Source organism: Sturnus vulgaris, chromosome 1 (assembly GCF_052056855.1).
Source record: "Sturnus vulgaris isolate bStuVul1 chromosome 1, bStuVul1.hap1, whole genome shotgun sequence".
Taxonomy (NCBI): domain Eukaryota; kingdom Metazoa; phylum Chordata; class Aves; order Passeriformes; family Sturnidae; genus Sturnus; species Sturnus vulgaris.
Window position 1 is genome coordinate 105,850,733 of NC_142243.1, and position 18,925 is coordinate 105,869,657.

At 42.7% G+C, this 18,925-nt stretch overlaps 1 protein-coding gene across 8 annotated transcripts in view; it reads right to left on the reverse strand.

The window, feature by feature from the left end:
* Positions 1-3,718: 3,718 nt before the first annotated feature.
* MTCL1 (microtubule crosslinking factor 1) overlaps positions 3,719-18,925 on the reverse strand; it is a 103,058-nt gene continuing 87,851 nt past the window's right edge. For 6 of the 8 annotated variants that reach the window (XM_014871222.2, XM_088173267.1, XM_088173245.1 and 3 more), the window contains 4 exons: positions 17,040-17,345; positions 14,769-14,800; positions 11,592-13,146; positions 3,719-4,980 (listed from right to left, as the gene is read on the reverse strand). In XM_014871222.2, coding sequence (XP_014726708.2) covers positions 4,771-4,980; positions 11,592-13,146; positions 14,769-14,800; positions 17,040-17,345 — 2,103 coding nt within the window. In that variant the 3' untranslated portion in view covers positions 3,719-4,770. Of the gene's footprint in view, positions 4,981-7,999; positions 8,058-11,591; positions 13,147-14,768; positions 14,801-17,039; positions 17,346-18,925 lie in introns of all 8 variants that reach the window. The other 2 variants (XM_088173271.1, XM_088173260.1) reach the window with 1 other exon arrangement.

The window sequence follows — 18,925 nt, forward strand, 5'->3', positions numbered from 1 at the left end:
TATATATATATATACATATAAAGCCCAAACCCCAAAAAACAACCTAGGGATTTAAAAGGACAAAACAAAATTTGCTATTTGCTATGTTGAGATTTAATAGGATTCACATTTCATAGCCTAACAGCACTCTTCCCTTTTAGTGCAGTATCTGCTTACATTGCTCAGCCAGGCTTTTTGCCATCTAGAGACATATAAAACTCAATATCCAAACCATATCCTTTCTCCACCTCTTTCAGATATCCATCTACTTGCAGCACTAAGTACACTGATTTTTTCTTTTCCTATGACGTTCTCTCCTCAGATCTCAGTCTACCACCCTGCCCCCCCCCCGCCCTTCCCCAGAAAGGGAATATTCTGCCACCCACCTCTTTACCTTCTGCAGCTCTAACCTGCAAGTGATGGCTGTCAAATCAGGGACTTGGCTGTCAAACCAGGCACTTCTGATGAGCTACTTTGGGCCTGTGCAGCCCCAGTCCCAGCTTTGCCTCCAAACAGTTTCTCAATATGGAGCATCAGCTTTCTTCAGGCCAGCTTCATGATGAGAGTCTGCAATGACTCTGCTGAGCAGCCCACTGATCCCTCCCTCATTGGTGAGATCTTGCCCAAATCACCAAGTGCTCTCAGGATTTCTCACATATTTTTTTCAGAGGATGATTAGATTGGCTTCCCGAAAGTGTATGCCAAAAAAGGAAGATTGAATTATGATAGAAGTCCTAAATCTGCTCTGATAGCTAATAAAAAGTGTTTTTCGGCAACAGATGTTAGTCTTTCATTCTAGAGACATCTATAGCAAGGCAGTAACATCTCTTAGCCAAATCTGAAGGCATCATGTCTCATACTCCTGCACGATGGATAAAAGGACAATAACAGGGAAGGGAAGCAGACTTTGCTCAAAGCTATTAAGTCTCTCTGCAAAGCAGGCTGGGCTGTGTGGAGACTGAAGACATTAGCTGTCATTTTGTATGAAAATTATATGCACTTAGGAGCTTAATAATACTCCAGCAAGTTGCAATGATTTACATATAACAAACTCAAAACTGGGGAGCAGGAAGTGAGCGAGAAATGGGATGCCTCCAAAGAGACCACGGAGGAGCTTGGTGGTTCAGATACTCAGGAAAGGAAGAGATCAGGGGAAAATGCATGCCTTGGGGTACTGTATGGTCATGGAGAGTTCCTCTGTGCAGAGGAGGATGTGAAAGGAATAGGGCAATGGGGAAGGATGGTCCAAGCCTGGTCATTTTCCAGGCACTGAGGCACAACACAAGTTGGTGCTGCCAGGTTGTTCTCTTTTGGGTATTTCCTTGTGAGCTTGGGTCAGTGAGTTAAGAGGCTGTACACCATTGCCACTGGAATAGATCCATGTCTCCCTGGCCTGCAAAATGTAGGGCAGCATACCGTGGGCAGGTGACTGTGAAGAGGCAGGAAGTAAAGTGGGAGAAAGGGGTGACTTCTCCTCAATGCAGCCACCTCAAAAGCTGTCTGGACTGGAAGAGATGTCACAGGTGACAATCCTGCTCCTGATCCCCTCTGTATTGCGGTAGCAGGCAATATCCCAAGGCCATTGTCTCTGGCACCACAAATCCCTGGGTGAAATCCAGCTATTTCAGCCTTACCAAACAAAGCTGTGACAGATGTATTCACATCCGCTTACACTAACTTGTATATTAATCTGTGAGGCTTCTCCTGCCCTGATTATTCATGTGGCAATAATTCAGATACCCCACAGACACTGAGCTGCAAGCTTTCTAAAAAGGCTTTTCATTTTCTCTCAGAAGATTTTAAAAGGACTTCAGATGGACTAAAGACATGTTATTTGTTTTATGATCTATGTAAGCAATTATGGAGCATGATGGAATAATGTGAAGGTAGGTAGGAATGTCCCAAACCCATCAGCAGCTATATAGGAAAAGTCCTGTTGTTTCCAAAGAGACAGTAGAAACATGGGATATTTCTCAATGTCTCTGTATCCACTATTTAGACCAGAAAAAAGATTATGTTTAATTAATGTCATTCTTTTTAAGATTGCCCACAGAATCTCTATTTGTGCTTAACCTTCTCCTTCTTGCCATGGCTTGCTCTCTCGCTTTTGCTTCAGTGATTCCTGCTGTTTCAGAAGCACTTTACCTGTCAAGCCACAGGCAGCTGCTTATCCTCACAGATATTCAGGATGGCCAGCAGATATTTCTGCAAACTGCTGTATCCTTGACTTGAAAGGCAAATACCATCTCCTGCCATCAAAGTAACAGATTAGTGCCCTGAATTTTCTGGTGCATCATTTTAAAAAAAATTACAGCTACAAGAAATAGAACATCATTTTCACTTGCTGGTTGTCAACATTGCTTGTTCATTTGCAACTTCCAAGTGCGTCATCGAGGACAAATAGCTTTTAAGGAAGCAGCAACCTCTCCCTTGTCTCTGCAAAGCTACTACTGGCAATTTTTGAAAACAAACAAGGATTTTTCGGTTGTGGCTTAGTCTTCTCCAGTAATCATTGTGACTCCTGTGGTTCACGTTCAAAATACTTCTTGCATGTGCTCCTCCTTCCACTCCCAAACCAAAATTAATGCAACAATTCAGCAATGTGTTGCAGGAGGAAGATTTTCAAGCAAACAGGGTGGCCACCACAGACCATTTTAGGCATTCACACTTGGGGATTACACTTAACTCATGAAAAAGGCTAGCAGTAGGCTTTGAGACAGCTAACATGACTACTGATGCTCCCCGCTGGCTCTGGACACCCCTTGCTCTGACTGTGGCACCAGAGAGCCATTAGAGAGCAGTACTGTTCAGTCACTGTCCATTTGGGAAGTGGCCATTTTTGTAAGGATGACCCACAGATGGACATTTTGACCCCAGGTCAATAGCGACAGCCTGACATGATACGGGAGAAATCAGACCTGAATTGGCTGTGATTTGGGAGATAGGGAGTTTGTTCTTATCCAACATCTGAATTAAACTTCCTAGAAAGCCAGCTGTGACACAGCAGGACGGGATGTTAAAGGCTTATTTCTTGACAGAGCTAACCAGGAAGGCTTCTAGGGAGCCCAGATGGTGCTCTTCAACAAATGAGCCTCAGAAAACCTCAGCTAAGGAAACAGAACAGGAATGAGCCAGTTCAGCAATGGGATAACTAGTCAGAGCAGTTCTGGGGCTCCAGAGAAAGCATGTGGCCAAACAGATGGTCCTAGGCAAAGTAGCTTGAGAGGTTTCCAAAGTAGCTTGAGAGGTTTCCACCTCTCAGATGCATGAATTCTTGGCTGCATTTACTTCTCATTGTTAGCCTCCAGTTTTACAAATTCCCTGTTTATTGGTCTCTGTGTGTAATGCAGATGGTACATAAGCTTAGATTAATACTGGACATGTCATATTTCAGGTGTTCCATTTAGCTGGCTTGCTTTCACTCCCAGGAGTGAGAAAACAACAAGCCATAGGGCCTCAGAGAAACTGAGAGGATGGGTCCTACAATCTGTGTGAGTATATGTTCTGTGGAGTTCAGGGAGGAAATTTAGAAACTTTCCCACGGTCTGATCCAGTGTTCACAGGAGCCCGTGGAGGGAGCACAGCATAATTTTTGTTTTTGCTGTGATTTATTTCATATAAGGAAGCTTTTTTCTTCCCTTATGAATAAAAGAGGAGTTCAGGGGCTTTTATTTCCCCCAGTTAAATGAACCTGGGAAGTACCATCATAAAAAAAAACATTATGAAGCACTCGAGCAGCTTGTAAATACTGAGGGTTTTATTTCCACTTCACATGGTCTCCAACAGACTCTTAAACAAGACCAGTTACAATTTAGTATGCCCAGAGATTTCCATGGTTTTTCCAAAACAAAGGAAGTTCTCAGTAAACTCTGTACATAGCCAGTTGAACTGCTAACAATAATTTAAAAATTCTTTTTTGTATAGTCAATGCAAGAATACCAACAATAAAAGTACAGTACAGGTAAATTCACAACAATATTACAGTGAAACAGATTGACTCACATTTATGTGATGGTACAGTAGCAGTATGTACATGCACTAAAGTGCGAGGACCCAGAGGCATGCAAGTCAAGTATTGTAGGTGTATTTTACAGCTAACTCTGTAAGACTTTCTGAGGCATTCTTTTCTTTGTTTTTTTTTACACATTTACTTGTGTTTACCTGTATTCCCCTCCATCTCAACTAATTACAAGTCTAGTGAACGAGCTTAATGGCTTTCTTCACTACTTAAAAGGTATCGCTTCAGACAGTTGAAGCATCTTTAAGAACCTTACCTTTAAAAACCGATAACACTGACATTAAAATAGAATAAAATTAACTTAAGACCCTAGTTTTACATGAAATAAAAAAAAAACCTAAAAAAACAACCCAAAATACCCAAAACCAAAACTGAAAACGTAACAGTGCAAATATAACCAAAAGGCAGTCAGTATTTGGAGAGAGCGCGAGCACGTATTCAAATTCCCTTAAAACTTAATTTACATTTTATTTTAAATCTTACTTTATATCATTTTAACCCTTTAATTTTTTTTGTTCGTTTTTGTTAATATACTGTATGTAGAAAAGATGGAGACAAAAATAGTTTTCTCAGCTATGAAAAAAATTAAGTTATTACAGGCACATTAACTGTTTCATTCTAGAAACACCTCTGTTTCCCAGGTCGGACATTCAGCAGCTGTGTCTGAGAACATTCTTTGACCTCTCCAAGCGGATCTCCCTCCTTGGTGGCAGAGACGGCTGGCGGGCGACCTGGAGGAGGCGAGTGGTGGCCCGCCCTGTTCCCATGCGGAGTCAGGCTGGCTCTCCTCCCTGGCTGGGGGTCTCTGCCAGCATCTCCTTGCTTCCACGCTCCTCTGAGGACGTCAGGTCTCCGGTGGACTGTGACTGTGAGGCAGTAGGGGAATGTGAGGCCCATCGTGACGGTGGGCGCCGGTTCGCTGGTCTCTCTGGCCGGGAGAAGCAGGGTTGGAGGGACGGGGCTAGTGCAGAACAAGGCAGTTCCTTGGCAGCCAAGAGAGCAAAACAGCGGTTAGTGAGTGGCATCAGGGACTGTCGGGATGCGCGAAGAATTAAGGAACAAACCCGCAGAACTAAAGCTAAGCGCAGGGCACGGCGCGGGGCAGAAGCAAGCAGCGAGCACGCAGCTGCATGTGGGCTCCAGGTATCTGCACGTGTGGCCATGGTTTATGGAACAGGTAAGGAGACAATGAAAGAAAGAGAGTGAGTTGGAGTAGCTGACAAACTTCCAATTGCTATTTCTCCTCCTGCTAGAAAGAGAAGAGCTAAAAATTACATTTGCATAATAATTCAGGAAAACCCACTATTCAACACTTTACTCTAAGTGCTGACCTGGCATAAAAAGGCCAGATTTGGCATTTGCAAGAGGGGTGAAAAATCAACCCCTGTCACCTTTTTTTCTCCTTCAGAATTCAGACTGACATGCAGGAGACTTCTCAGCACACAATGATGACTACAGGGGTGGTTATGATCTCCAGCTGGGTTAAAGATGAGGCTTACCTACAGATTTCATTTTCTGGATCACCGCTTCTAACTTCCATCTGCTGAAGCCTGAATTACAGGATTCAGAGGTACTGTATGTTAAAGGCAACATTCACAGAAATGGAAGAAATTGTAAATTTTATTCCTTCACCAGGTTTCCACTTGTTCCGGCTTGGTTAGCTTGCTTTTGCAATTAGAAATAATATGCAGTTGTGATTTTTCACCCTGGCACTAAGTTGGTAATGCCTCTAATATTCATGGACTTTGCTTAAAGTACAGCTGTGCCCCTTGCCTTGCTCTGAATGCTCCCTACATCAAGATGAGTGGCTGTGAAAGTCTCATAGGGCCAAAGCCAAACTTCTGAATTTCACTGCATACTTTGCAATTTATAAAAGCAAATCAGAGCAGTTAGACAACCTCTAGCAATGTGTACACCAAGCAGCAGTCACTGGAAGGTACAGGTGAGTTCAATAAAAACCAAAGTCAGAATGCAAACTGGTGATAAATGAAGAGAGAGGAAAAAAAAATATACAATGCAAAGGTGAAGCTCTGGCACAGTAAGGCGCAGGGATACCAAGGCAGCAGGAAGGCCAGGATTCAGCACGTAGTTTCACATGGAGAAGGAAAATAGTGACTAAGGGTGGAGAATATTGGAGTAGGTAACATGATGTGATTGACAGTGAACAAACAAGGTGATACACTGAGCACTGAACATTGAACTTCTCAATTGCAGTAAGACCAAACATGAACGTCATAGGACAGAAAGACCAATTTTGAAGACATAGAAATGAGGTATGAGAAATGGAGCTGGTGACACCTGTTTTGGAGAGAGTGCATTGTTGGACTTGGGGAAGCCTCAGTGAAGGGTCAACCCAGGTACTTTTGGGCAGCATGCAGCTGTGGGGTGATCTACAGCTGCACACCAGTGCTTGAGGAAGAACTATGACCAGCTGCCCTCGGCACTCTCAGAGCACCTCAGCCTGCACCTCCTTCTCTCTGCATCCTCAACCCCTGCCCCATCTCTGTGCCATGAACTTCACGACCCTTGCTAAAACAGCAGTAGGGCTGAAGTATAAATTGGTGCTAACAAAAAGATTGCCTGTGTGTCCTTACTTCACCTTATCCCATTGTGCCTGGGGCAGCATATGGTCTGTGAAAGCTGCCACTAGACTCAGATTTGTTAAGAGAAATCCATCTGCGCAGCAGCAGTCATGGGCAGCACAGCACAGTGAATTGAGGCTATGAGATTTGCGGGTTTTGTCTTAGCCTCTTTCAAAAAGGAGGCTTAAAATGATATCTTTATAGTGCTGATTGCTCCTAGCTGCTTTATCCTAGTTTCAGAGCAGTAAATCAGAGTTAGCACAGCAATAACAAAATTTATTTCCACTGCTGCCTCCCAGTTCAAAAGCCTCTCTCCAGCATGACTGCAGATGTTGGTCAGCTTTTACCAAACAGCAGGGTTAAGCTCATCTTATCTGTGATGTACACATGCCCAGCACCTCACAAGGCTGTGCTGGTGATGGATATTGCTCCAGGGCCAAAAGTGACTGGCAGCATAATCTTATAAAGTGCTGCTGAGTCAGTCACCCCCACTTGCAGCATGGAAATCCAGACATGACAAGGAAACTCTGCAGAATGGTTTGTGAAAACCCCTCCTCCCTTACTTCATGTAGCTGTCATAGCTAGAAATGTTTTTTTAAAAAATAAATAGCCAGTGGGTAATTTAGTTTGGTAGTTGCTCAGGGGTGTTGGTGGACAGGCAGCACTTCTTAGCCTGAACACTGAAAATGGGAAAGATGATTCAACTTCAGTTTCTAAAACAGGCCGTCAGGTACCATGGTTATGCCTGTATTAATAAAGAAAGAAAATAGGTTTCTCTTTTCTCTGAGGCAGAATGGATGGTCACAGCTTATGGCTGCACAGTGTCTTTCCTCTACTTTGGCAACCACAGCCACTGGACAGAACTGGGCCCAGAACTGCTAAATGAGCAAAGGTGATTTCAGCCTTTATCCACAGGCTGGTGCTGAAGCCCCCTTCCCAGCCCTCTCCACCTGCTTCTGTAGCCAGAGCTGGAGGGAAGGTGCTCTGGGGCAGCCAGGAGCTCTGCACAGTGCTGTGCATTTGCAAAAAAAAAAAGGGAAAAGAAAAGAAAAAAAATATTTATCATAAATCTGAATCCCTCCCCAACATTTTTGCATACCTTTGTGTCGGTCTTATATTTTGCCAATTTTTAAAAGCTTAGCAAAAAACCCAACAGCACAAATTTTGACCTAAGTGTGACCCCTTCACAGCCTGTCCTGCTGCAGGACACAGCAGATGAGCTCCTATCCCGGGCTCTTCCTGACTGTCAGGTCAGGAAGGACCTGATATACAAAGGAAGGACCATATAAAGGACCCCACAGGGATGTCAGGTGAGTGCTGATACCTCTGGAGTTGTGGTCATTTATTTCCCTCTGTTAACACACATGTTCAAGAGTGACCGCTTTCGGAAAGCTCTGGAAACAAGGTAGAAAGGACTTACAGCAGTGAGGCAGGCAGGGTTAGAGTCCCCAGGGGGCAGTTAATAAGACAGTTTGGTTCTGGACAGAACAGACAGAAAAGAAAAAGAAAGCAAGTAGGTTGGAAAGAACTGTTTTAATTGATTATTTTTTTTGAAGTGAAGATTTCATGTCAGCAAGGAAGAACTCTCCCGATGTTACTTCTCATTCAGATCATGTTACCAGTGTTATCACAGGGAAACTAATAATCAAAAATAAAAGGTAAGCCACTAGCAGAAAAAAGGCTTAGAAAGGAAGGAAGCAAACAAACCAACCTTTTACAATCCTAGCACAGTTTCAGAAGTGGACATAGCAATAAGCAAATCAAACATTTCTACTCAGCAGAGAAAGATATCTGTTATCCTTTGTCAACCTTGATTGGAGCTAGGGAAAAACCACATTACCATGAGAGGAATAAAGCTGTATTTTTTTTCCCTTCATTTGATTTCAAGGGAGAGTTTCTGCTTAGAAAATCTTTATCAAGCAAGAAAATGACTGTTATTTTTTTTGCTTACACTTACATTGCTAAGGTTTCGTGACAACTCTTTACCTCACCTTTCCCCTTTGTTTTTCTTCAACAGCGATGCTGGATAGGAAATTCAAGCTTAACCAAAAGCTCTTTAGTTCTGACAACACTTTCCCTGATTTTCAGCATTCCACCTCCCATGCTGAATGGTTCAGCAGCAAGCCTGTAGCAATTGCTTTGTCCTGGCGAGCAGAGGATGCAGCCCCTGCTCTCTCATCCGTGGGTCTGTGTGGATGGTCCTTTCACAGTGTTGTTTCTAGAAACGGGTCTGACTCCCAGTCCAGGACTGTTGTGTAACCTCCACAATTTACACCCTTGCTAGTCATAAAAGCAAAATGTTGGTAAAGCTCTTGGGTTGCTAGTTAGGTAATGCTAATCTGTGTTTTTAATACTAAAATTTATAAATCCTATTATATGCAAGTAAAATAGGGGTTTAGGGATACGATACTAGTAGGCCACACTATGTGGATATGAATTTGCTTGTAAGCAGCTCTGGGCAAGTTAGAAAATATGAAGTTATTGCTACTCTGTGTGCATATACACTCACATTCACACTCACACGCACATCTACATAAATAGATAAATATATGAACTAGATTTCATATTTGTAGCAGGAATATAGATGTAAATTATGTAACTCAAGAACTCAGAAGCTCAAATTAAGCAAAAGTCACCAACAGGTGCTGCATGCAAGTTTAAAAGTCATTAATATGCCATGGCTGCAGAACCCAGAAGGTGTTTGGTGGTAAGAAGGGCACTTGACTTGGCCAGAAACCAACAGGTGAGAGGGAAGCAGAGCAGAGATCTCCAGGAGGGTGGAAGCATTGTGTCAGCGCTGCCCAAAGCACAAACCTGCCTCCTTCAAGATCATAATTCCCTGAACAGCTGTGTCTGGCTTTGTACAAAATGGGCTAAATGGAATTTGCACAAAGTGTAATTTGTGTGGTCAGGGTAATCCACAAATAACCCAAGGCACCTGCAGAGTCTAAACTTATTTGTGGGTGGTTTTTTTCAACAGCAAACCCATGCTTCCCTTGAGTACATCTTCCAGAGCACCACCTCACTCAGGAAAAGCTAAGCTCCTTGTGTGAATGCCCATCAGTTTCCTTTTCAATCCACATTCCTGAGAAATGCCAGGGCCAGCCAAAGAACAAAACCTGTGCATCTAGACTACAGTCGTAACAGCCATATAGGAGCTGCAAGGAGAAACTAGACTTAGCTCTAGAGCTCATAACTCAAAAAATTAGGCAAAAAATACTGAAAATTCACAAAAAGGAGCAATTTTCTACCAATTTGATGTTCAATGAGTTTTCTCTAAATAGCATTGACCCAAATCTTTCTCTGTATCAAACTCAGGTACTGCTGCTAGTCTGTGTTTTGCCAACAGCAATTTGTGATGATGTGAGATGACATCCATCTACTTATATTTGAAATCGACTGAGGCAGTTAAAAGATACAGGAGGAAATAAAGAGTTTCCAGGGATACCTTGAAGTAAAAGATGAATTGAACTTCAGAGTTCAACACATTTCCTTATAAGGACCTGTAGTGTATTCCCAGTATTTCAAACTAAGGACAAAATTCAGACAGCTGGAAGAAGTCAAATAAATGAGGCTACTTCCCACCTTTATTCACTCTGAGGTTGGTGCACATTTTCACTCATTAGTATTTATAATGTGCGTGTGGTTTCTTTTTTTTTTTTTAATGTAAAAACTTCCCTGCTTATATCTGTTTAAACTGCACATAGGGAATATATCCTCAAGTTTGGATTGTCTATTAGGCAAAAGAGATCACATCCTCTGAGCAGTACCTACAAAAAGGGAACTGATTGTACATTGAGAACCACCCAGTAGGGCAAGGTGAACTGCAGACCAAAGGTTTCAGCTCTCAAGTCCCCAGAAATCCCTTACATTAAACGTTGAGTTAGAAAATGGGGTTTGAACCTTCCCTTTGGAGGTATCTGAGGCAGGGGTAGGAGGAGTCTGCCCAGCAAAGGCAAGGTGGATGTATGGGGTGTGCAGGGCTCAAGGAGCTGCTTCCCCGGAGCCAGGGCTCACCACGAGACTGGGATGCTAGAGGGACAGAACAGGGCAAAGAGGATGAGGAGTGCTTGCCTCTGCCCTGGGGACTGTCACCACCCAGCAGTACACCCCTTTTCATGGCTGTACCAGAAAGGCAACATATGCATGTAAGAGCTGGGCATAATTCAGCTTTTCTAGGCTTCTTAAGAGTAAGACTCTCAAGTGCTCTCAAAGGTTCACCAGAAACAGGAGGTTTAAATACTGGTAACTGAAAGCTTTCATCCCTTATTACACCTTCTCTTTTTGTTGATTGCTGCTGCACCTTAGCCTGACCTCCAACATCTGGACACATTTGCTGAGACAGATGATGAGTGTTACACTGTTGATGACAAAATATCAGCAAGGAGCTCTTAAATACTAAATAGGTATGTGCCTAGATTAACTGATTATATGTGTATTTTTTGCTTTTTGTTATTTTTGTGAGGAAGCAGCAGTCAGCACCAAACATCATGTCATTCAATCACATTCACAGACCTGAGCCAAACTTAATCAGATACATTCAGAAAAGACATGCTGAAGGCCCTGAAGTTTAGGTCCAGGGTATTGTAGATACTATTTTTCACACGAACTTGTTAAGACTCATTCTTGTATAGGAGACAGAATCTACCTTTCCATCCAGCATAAAAATTTACTCACACCTAGTGTCCCTAGAGCATCTGTAACATGTGGTGCATTGTGTGACAGAAAACACTTATCCCAGCCATTCAGGGAAGAACCATTTTTTATCCTATAAAGGATAAAACTCTTCTGATGCTTTCAAGCCAAATAAGATGCCAGGATAGAAATTCAATTCCTTCATGCATTCTTCAGTGACTAATCCAAAGTTTAATGAATGGAAATTGCTGGTAGTACCTGGACAGGACTAGGATATTCACTGTAAATACTCACTAGGACTGCAAGAGATCTCATAATACATTTGCTCAAAGAAGAGTGCACTTAGCTATAGGAGGAAAAACAAGCAAACTCATTACCTCTATGGACCCTGGATCTACTTTGACAATTTCTCCTGTGCTGTTGTCATTGCTAAGATTTGGTGGGCTGTGTGAAGATAGCCTTCTCTCTTCCTTTAAGGCATGCTCCAAAAGTTTCTTATTCAAGATCCTGGCAGCATTTTCTGCGAGTGTGTACCCTGGAGGAGCAGATAAGTCCTGCCTAATACTTGTCACCTCAGTTCCTTCTTCCTTTTGTGTCTCTGTCCCCAGCCGGAGAGGACTGGGCGATCTGCCACGGGCATTTGTACATGGCTCCTGCAACGTGCCCAGCTCTGCTCTGGGTTCTGCTGACCTGGACCGGCTGCCAGACCTGGGGCATTTTTGGAAGGTCTCATGAAAGATGGGGCTATGGTCAATGATGTTGAACAAGCTGGACAGGCCATCGTTGATAGTGGTGTGGACAGGACTCTCCCGTGTGGTAGTTGATCGAGCCCAAGCGGACTCACTGAATCCTTTCTGAGGTGTGCCAGGCAAAGTCCGGTTGTTTGGCTGGTCTGATTTGGGAAGGACTTTTCTTTGCAGCTTTGGAGAGCCGTATTTGGGGGAGCAGCATGTACGTTCAAACTTAGCCTGGACCTTTTCAATGACGGGGGTCACCTGCCTGCTTCTCAGGCTTCTGGATGGCGAAGAGACAGGCGTGGACCCCCCCTTTGGTGTCAGACACTTGTGGGGACTGCTGGTGATACTGCGCAGGGTTTCTGTCTGCAAGCCGACGCTGATGGTCTGGGTGGTCTGTGTCCCTGTCGTTCTCATGCCGTTGGTTTGGCACGCCGTGTCCTTAAACTGCGGCTCTGTGGAATTGGAGCGTATTGCGTTCCGGACAGAGAAAGCCACCTCCTTCATGTCATCACTCATGTTCTTGGACATCTCCAAGCTGTGCAAGGGTGAGGCAAAGCCCACAGTAGTGCAAATAGGACGTTCAATGGGATGAAGACCGTTCTCCAGAAAATCTTTATGGTGTTTGGCCAGGTCACAAGACCACCTTCCAAACATATCTGAGGAAGCACCTTTTGTCTCAGTGACGTTCCCCATAGCTTTGGTCACAGAAAACAGGAAGTCTGGCTCAGCCTGGTTTTTCCCGTCACTGCCAGCTATCACTGAGTTATCAAACCTACGGACCACGGGTGGGCTGTGAAACACCCGAACTCCCATTTTGTCAGTTACACTGTGACTCCTCGTTGGCTGCTTCTGGCAGTGCTCCGGGCTGGTCATGGTGTTGGTGGTCATAGTGACACTGGTGGTGAGGTACCATGAGGATGCCTGGAATGGATCTGAAGCGGGATCATTCCCAGCTTTTCCAATTTCTGTCCTTTCGCCCCAACCCTCTGCAGGCTTCTCAGTTGCCCCACCATGGTTCCTAGTGTTACTGTAATCCCAGTTTTTGTTGAACTCCTCAATGTATTTCAAATCATCAGGAGACAAGGGAGGGGTTATATCATCTTTGCTGCCAGATGAAGGCAAATTTTTTTCTGGTAGAAATGGAGAAATATCCATGAGGCGCTGAAATTCGGACATGGAAGAAACTGACATTGCCCTGGAGAGAAGAATACAAGAGAGTTAGTCATGCACCTGGAAATTGTCACAGAGTAACTTGTTTTCAGCAGCAAACTCTGGAAACCAAACTTTCACTATCTACTTACATATAAAACCACTTCAATCATCGAATCATAGACTGTTCTGAGTTGGAAGGGGCCCACAAGGACCATCCAAGTCTAACTCTTGGCTCTGCACAGGATACCCTAAATATGACACTATGTGCCTGAGGGAACTGTCTACACACTTTCTGAACTCTGGCAGGCTTGATACCATGACCACTTCCCTGGGAAGCTTGTTCCAGTGCCCAAGTACTCCCTGCATGAAAAACCTTTTCCTAATTTTCTTTCCTTTAGCCCTTTCTTTCATTTAAGTCCCCTTTTATTATCTTTGAAATAGCTGTGAACAAAAACATCTGTAATGAGCCATTAAAAGTACCAAATGGTTTACTAGAGGCTCTTAATTTAATGCTTTCTCATGGATTACTGCTTGGTGAATATCTGTAATGTGGAGCAGTAGGATGCATCTCAAAATTATACCATTCACAGGAAATAGTGCTTGTGACAATACAAGGCACACTTTTCAAAGCAAGTGTAGAGTATTTCTGACCTGCTGGGAAATCATCAAGTCCACCCCCATTCCTGAGACTGCCCAGGCTGCACAGCTGGTGTGCAGTGATGTGGGACAACCAGAAGAAATGCTGGTACATTGAACTAGCTTGGTGAGTTCAGCTCATGCTCAAATTTAACCAAAAGGAATCTCTAAGTGATAATGCTGAATTCTTTGCTCTCCCACATTTCACTAATTTGTACAAATCACAGGCATTCAGATGAGTTATCCTACTCCTTTGTTTTCAGAAAAAAATGTATCAAAATTTTTGAATGGGACTAAATAAAAATGAGTGTAGCTATCAGAGTCGGTTCAATGAGGTAACTGAAGCTGGATGAGAAGTCAGCAAACAGTGGTTTTCATGGATCAGTGATCCAGAGGATACAGCCAAGTCACACTGTGAGCTTTTAATCAAGAGCTCTCGCTGCAGTTTGGGTGTGTCTCTGTTAGGGATTCAGGTGAGTATGGTTTCTAAATGGATTTCCTAGTCAGATGCTCTGGTTTGCATCAGGAAGGCAATCTCAGAGAGCACAGGCTTCATTCCTTAGGGATGAAAATGAGCTGGAAGATGCTCCAGAAGCACAACTAATACATTCTAGGGTTTGGTGGGTATTCAACCCACGGGATAAGACCAGAACCAGTTCAAAGTAAAATATCCCTGACATGCAGCAGCATATTAGGTCCTCAGCACCAAGTGTTTTGCTGTATACATTGATGTCTGCAGTGCGTACTGCACTGCTTGCTAAGGCAGGCATAGATTTCACTGTGAGCTGCAGCTTCACGCACTTTCATAGAGTTTGATCTTTGTGCATGACAGCTGAATGTGGCCCAAGTTAATCAGAGTAGAACAGAAGCATATTGAGACAAATTAATCTCTGGATAAATCCATTAATCTGGCTTGCAGGCTGTTTAGGAGGTGGCATAGCTATATCCTGGAGCCGTGGCTTGGGTGCAGAGAGTTATAGCTCCAGCAGTTGAGTATTTGCTGGGCTTTCCCTTGTAAGTTTTACTCACCTTTGAAGATTTCCTTTGTGTGTTTCTTCCTCCTGAATGAAAACAGAAACAAGCAGGAGAAGTTATTTCTAAAGGTGTTGGTGGCATTAGCCTATGGGTATTTTGTCATCCACTTCCCATTAGTTGCACCAGGTATGTTTGTCTCTAAAAATTGTCTGATTTTCTCTCTCTGATATAGATTCTTAAAGTGCCAGTGGGAATATTCTTCACTTTGTATATAGGCAAGAGAGTGGGCAATCCCATCAGGATAACACATTGCACAGGTAAAGCATATATGCCAAATCTACAACAGCCTTGAACTTTTATATTCCCATGCAATCACAAGCAGATGTAGGCCAAAAAAGGTGTTTTTTTCCGCAATATATTGTTTTGGACTATATATTTTTGACTGACTTTTTGCTATGGAGATAATCTACTTTATGCTAGAGGCCTAGCTGTGCTGAAAAAAAAGATAAACTGAGTTTCTTTTCATAATATTTCATTATACATTTTCTAGGAACCAACAAGTGGCACCAGTTGAAATTCCTAAAGCTTGATATGTTAAATGTGTGGGAAGACTTGCTTGTTCATAGACGGAATACCTACAGCTTGCTAACAGCATTAAGATGTGTTTATAGCAGTTATTTCCCTGTGAAAATTCCCATAATGAGTTGGGGTTTTGAATAGCTCCTTCTGAAGGATTTGCTCTACAGTCATTCTGACTGTTTACTTATATTTCCAGTAAACTACAGGGAATACAAAATAGGGTCGGGGAAAAAAAAGAGCATTGGTACCATACATATTTTATTTGACCTCTTGAAATCAAGAACACTACCAAAAGTGTATTTCAAACTGGGACTGTTTAAAAACAGCAGTGTTTAACTCAGCAAATACCTTTCTGGTATTTATCCTGGGCCAGGGGAAAAAAATAGAGGTAAACTGATCCTTCTTGCATTCACTGTGGTATAATTCTGGAATAACATTGGCAGCTTCAGTGGAGTTACTGCAGAGTAAATGTGACCTAACTGAATGCATAATCAGGGTGAAGGCTGGATTGACTTCTACTGCAGATACTACCAAAAAGAAAATATAGTGAAAGGTAGAGTCAGCAAGATACAGCTGCCTCTGTGCATCCTCAGTTAAGCTACTCATTAAACTCCAATCAGTCTTGCTTCAGCAAACCCTTTGAGGGAAAATTACTTCGTCCAGGTTTCCCTAAAACATTCTTTGAAGGAAAGAAGCTATGCAAATGTCACCAAGGACAAACTTTGCTGCCCATCCTTTTGTTAATGGTGGTAATATCTGAAAATCAGAAAAGGGAAGAGAGATTTTCTCTGAAAATCAGACTTAATTTGAAGGAATGGGAACAACAATCAAAATTAACCACAAAACTTTCCTGATAGTGTTACCAACATTCTTTGCTGACCACTTGGACATGTATGAAAAAAACCCTAAGAAATAATAAATATGGGATCCCACACCAATGCCAGCAATACACTTATGGCATTGAAGGAAGAAAATCTAACTGGAACACAGAGCTACCTAGGCAGTGACATTTCTTGCCTCTCTTAATCTTTTTTCTCTTCTTCCTCTCAAAGAGCTAGATTTCTCAATCCTTTCATATTGTAGCAGCATTTGGGGACAGGGACCCTTGGTTTCATTCAGAAAAATGTAAACAAATTGTGAAAACCTGGAACTGATGGAAATAAGCCTGCCATGGTGGAGGACGCAGCCTTCATTTGCCATTTCCCACTGCCATCTTTTAGCACTGTGTTCTGTATCTATATAGCTTTATGGTGTGACTTCAGGGTAGATACTTTGCTGATGAACAACTTTATTTTTTTAAAATCTCATCTCACTTACTCATGCTGATCTGTCTAGAAGGCAACCACAGTGGAACAATCAGAAGTGCCTCTCTACAGCACTTGCTGCTTTACTAACAAAGTAAAGCTCATGTTTCTTCATAAATATGTATGTACTTACAATTGGAAAATATTTAAGACCTTCTAAGCCAATATATTGTGTGAAATATAGTTCTCATATGTAATATGAATGGCCATAAGATGAAGTAATCTCTGGGACCTTCAGGCTGGCTCCAAGTTTCCCAGGTGACTGGCACTGGTCTAACCAGCTCATAACAAGGAATGAAAACTTGTCCATACCAAATTCACTACTGGGTAACTGTAAGCAGTGCCTGTGACACAATATCTCACTTCCTACAGCAGGGAAGCTGTACTGGCTCTGACAGAAGAGATAACATGACAGCATGGTAAGATGTAGAAGAGCTCATACTTCTGTTAGTCCGGTCAAGAATTTGTCCCGCTCCAGGTGCCGAGAGCGATGCTCCTCAGGCTCGTCGGGGGAGTCGAGTGACAGTGATTCCAGAAAGAGGTTTTCCGTGGCGCTGCACCGGTCGCTCTCCTTCAGCTTGGACAGCGCCCGCTCATCAAACTGAATGGTGTCGGAGTCAGAGTAGGACCTGGAGCCCATGGAACGAGGCACGCGGAGATTCCCCTGGGGCGCGAGCGGCCGGCGGCCACTCTCGCTCTGGTCACACAGCAAACCACCTCCTCTGCGTGGGCTCGCTTCTTTCTGAAGCTGGAGACAAGGCAGATTAGAAGGAGCAGCGATTACTTCTGCAGTGTGTGGCATTTGGCAGAACTCCTCCTTCCCCAGGAGCAAGGCACCCAATGCCCTGGGATTACAGTCCTGCCCCAGGGGTGCGCCTCCAAGGGACACTGGCCTTGCTCTACTGGTTGCTCCACAAAGGGAGACTTCTCTAGAACTTTGATGCTGTTACTCAAGGGATTTTGAGTGACTAAATGTGTATATGTACAGTTTTGCTTATTTGCATGTATATATATATACACATATATACACACTGAGTATATATGTATATACAAAACAATGCATCTGTCTGTAATCTGGTTTTTAAAGGAACAAATCAACACAGACTGTTATTTAAAAGCAATCTTGCTAACAGTACAAGCAGAAGCTGATGGAAGGGGGAGTGAATTGCCTTCTAATCAAAACAAACACATTTTTCTTCTGGTCAGCAACACAAAAATTGCACTTTTATGTACATCACTTGTTTCCAGAGGTGGAAAACTATGCTTAACAAAAAACCAAAGCTTCGTTTTATAAATGGCCTAGTGTGAATGCATGGCTGGAAAATTGAGTATTCGTACAGAACAGCACTGTCAAAGGGATGAATTAGGCATGCAGAACATGTTCAAATAAAATGTGCATTTATAGAAGAGGCATCAAAGCCATTAACTCTACACTTTTTAAAAACTGGTGAAGAGAGGACGAACCATTAGTGAAATTGTCAATATTAAAATTAGATTATGTGATCAGCTTCTCTTTTAACTGTACACAACAGGATGGATGAAGTAAGGGATAATTTCAAACATGATAAATAACTGCAGGAATCTGATAAGAGCTCTGATGTTTTGCTGGAGCAGCATTAGTGACAATAAACTGAAAATGCAAGTCATTCCCAAGGGCCCTGGAAACTGAGAACCTACAAAACATATTCAGCTTGTTGCTTGTATTTGGAAAAATAAACAGACATTGTATTGCTTAATTTAGCCCAGAACATTTTAGGTCCCAAATAATTATATTTATACTTGAGCTGAAAACAGTGAGATTTTTTCTTGATTCAGGTCTACAAAAAGGGAAATGCATCTTCAGTATTTTGCTCATGATATACAAAATCTGAAACAGTTTTATTAAAGGGAGGTGTCTTATAAAGGCAGGGTCTGGAAGGTATATATCAAGAAATCCTGGAGGGCATTCCTGAGCATATGAGCAAGATTCAAAGGAAGGAAAAATGGTAATTACATGCTTTCTTTATATATGGCTTAAATTGCAAGCTCTTCAGTGTTTTAGGGATCCTGTAAGGACAATGACCTGGAAATCTTTATGAGAGAACAGTATCGGATACTGCCTTACTCTCTGAACCTCAGAGAGCTGACAGAAGAATTAAAGTGACAAATACTGCGCTAATAATTTTGAGTCCCCATGTGTTTATACCTTTAAATACACAGCTTTTCATACAGGTGATCTTGTGGGTTTAAATATTTGTCAGTGTGCTCTGTGCACAATTAGCTTTAGGAGCACAGGGGAGGGAGATTCTCTAAGGGAAAATGAAGTGACAGAGTACTTAAAAAGAAAAA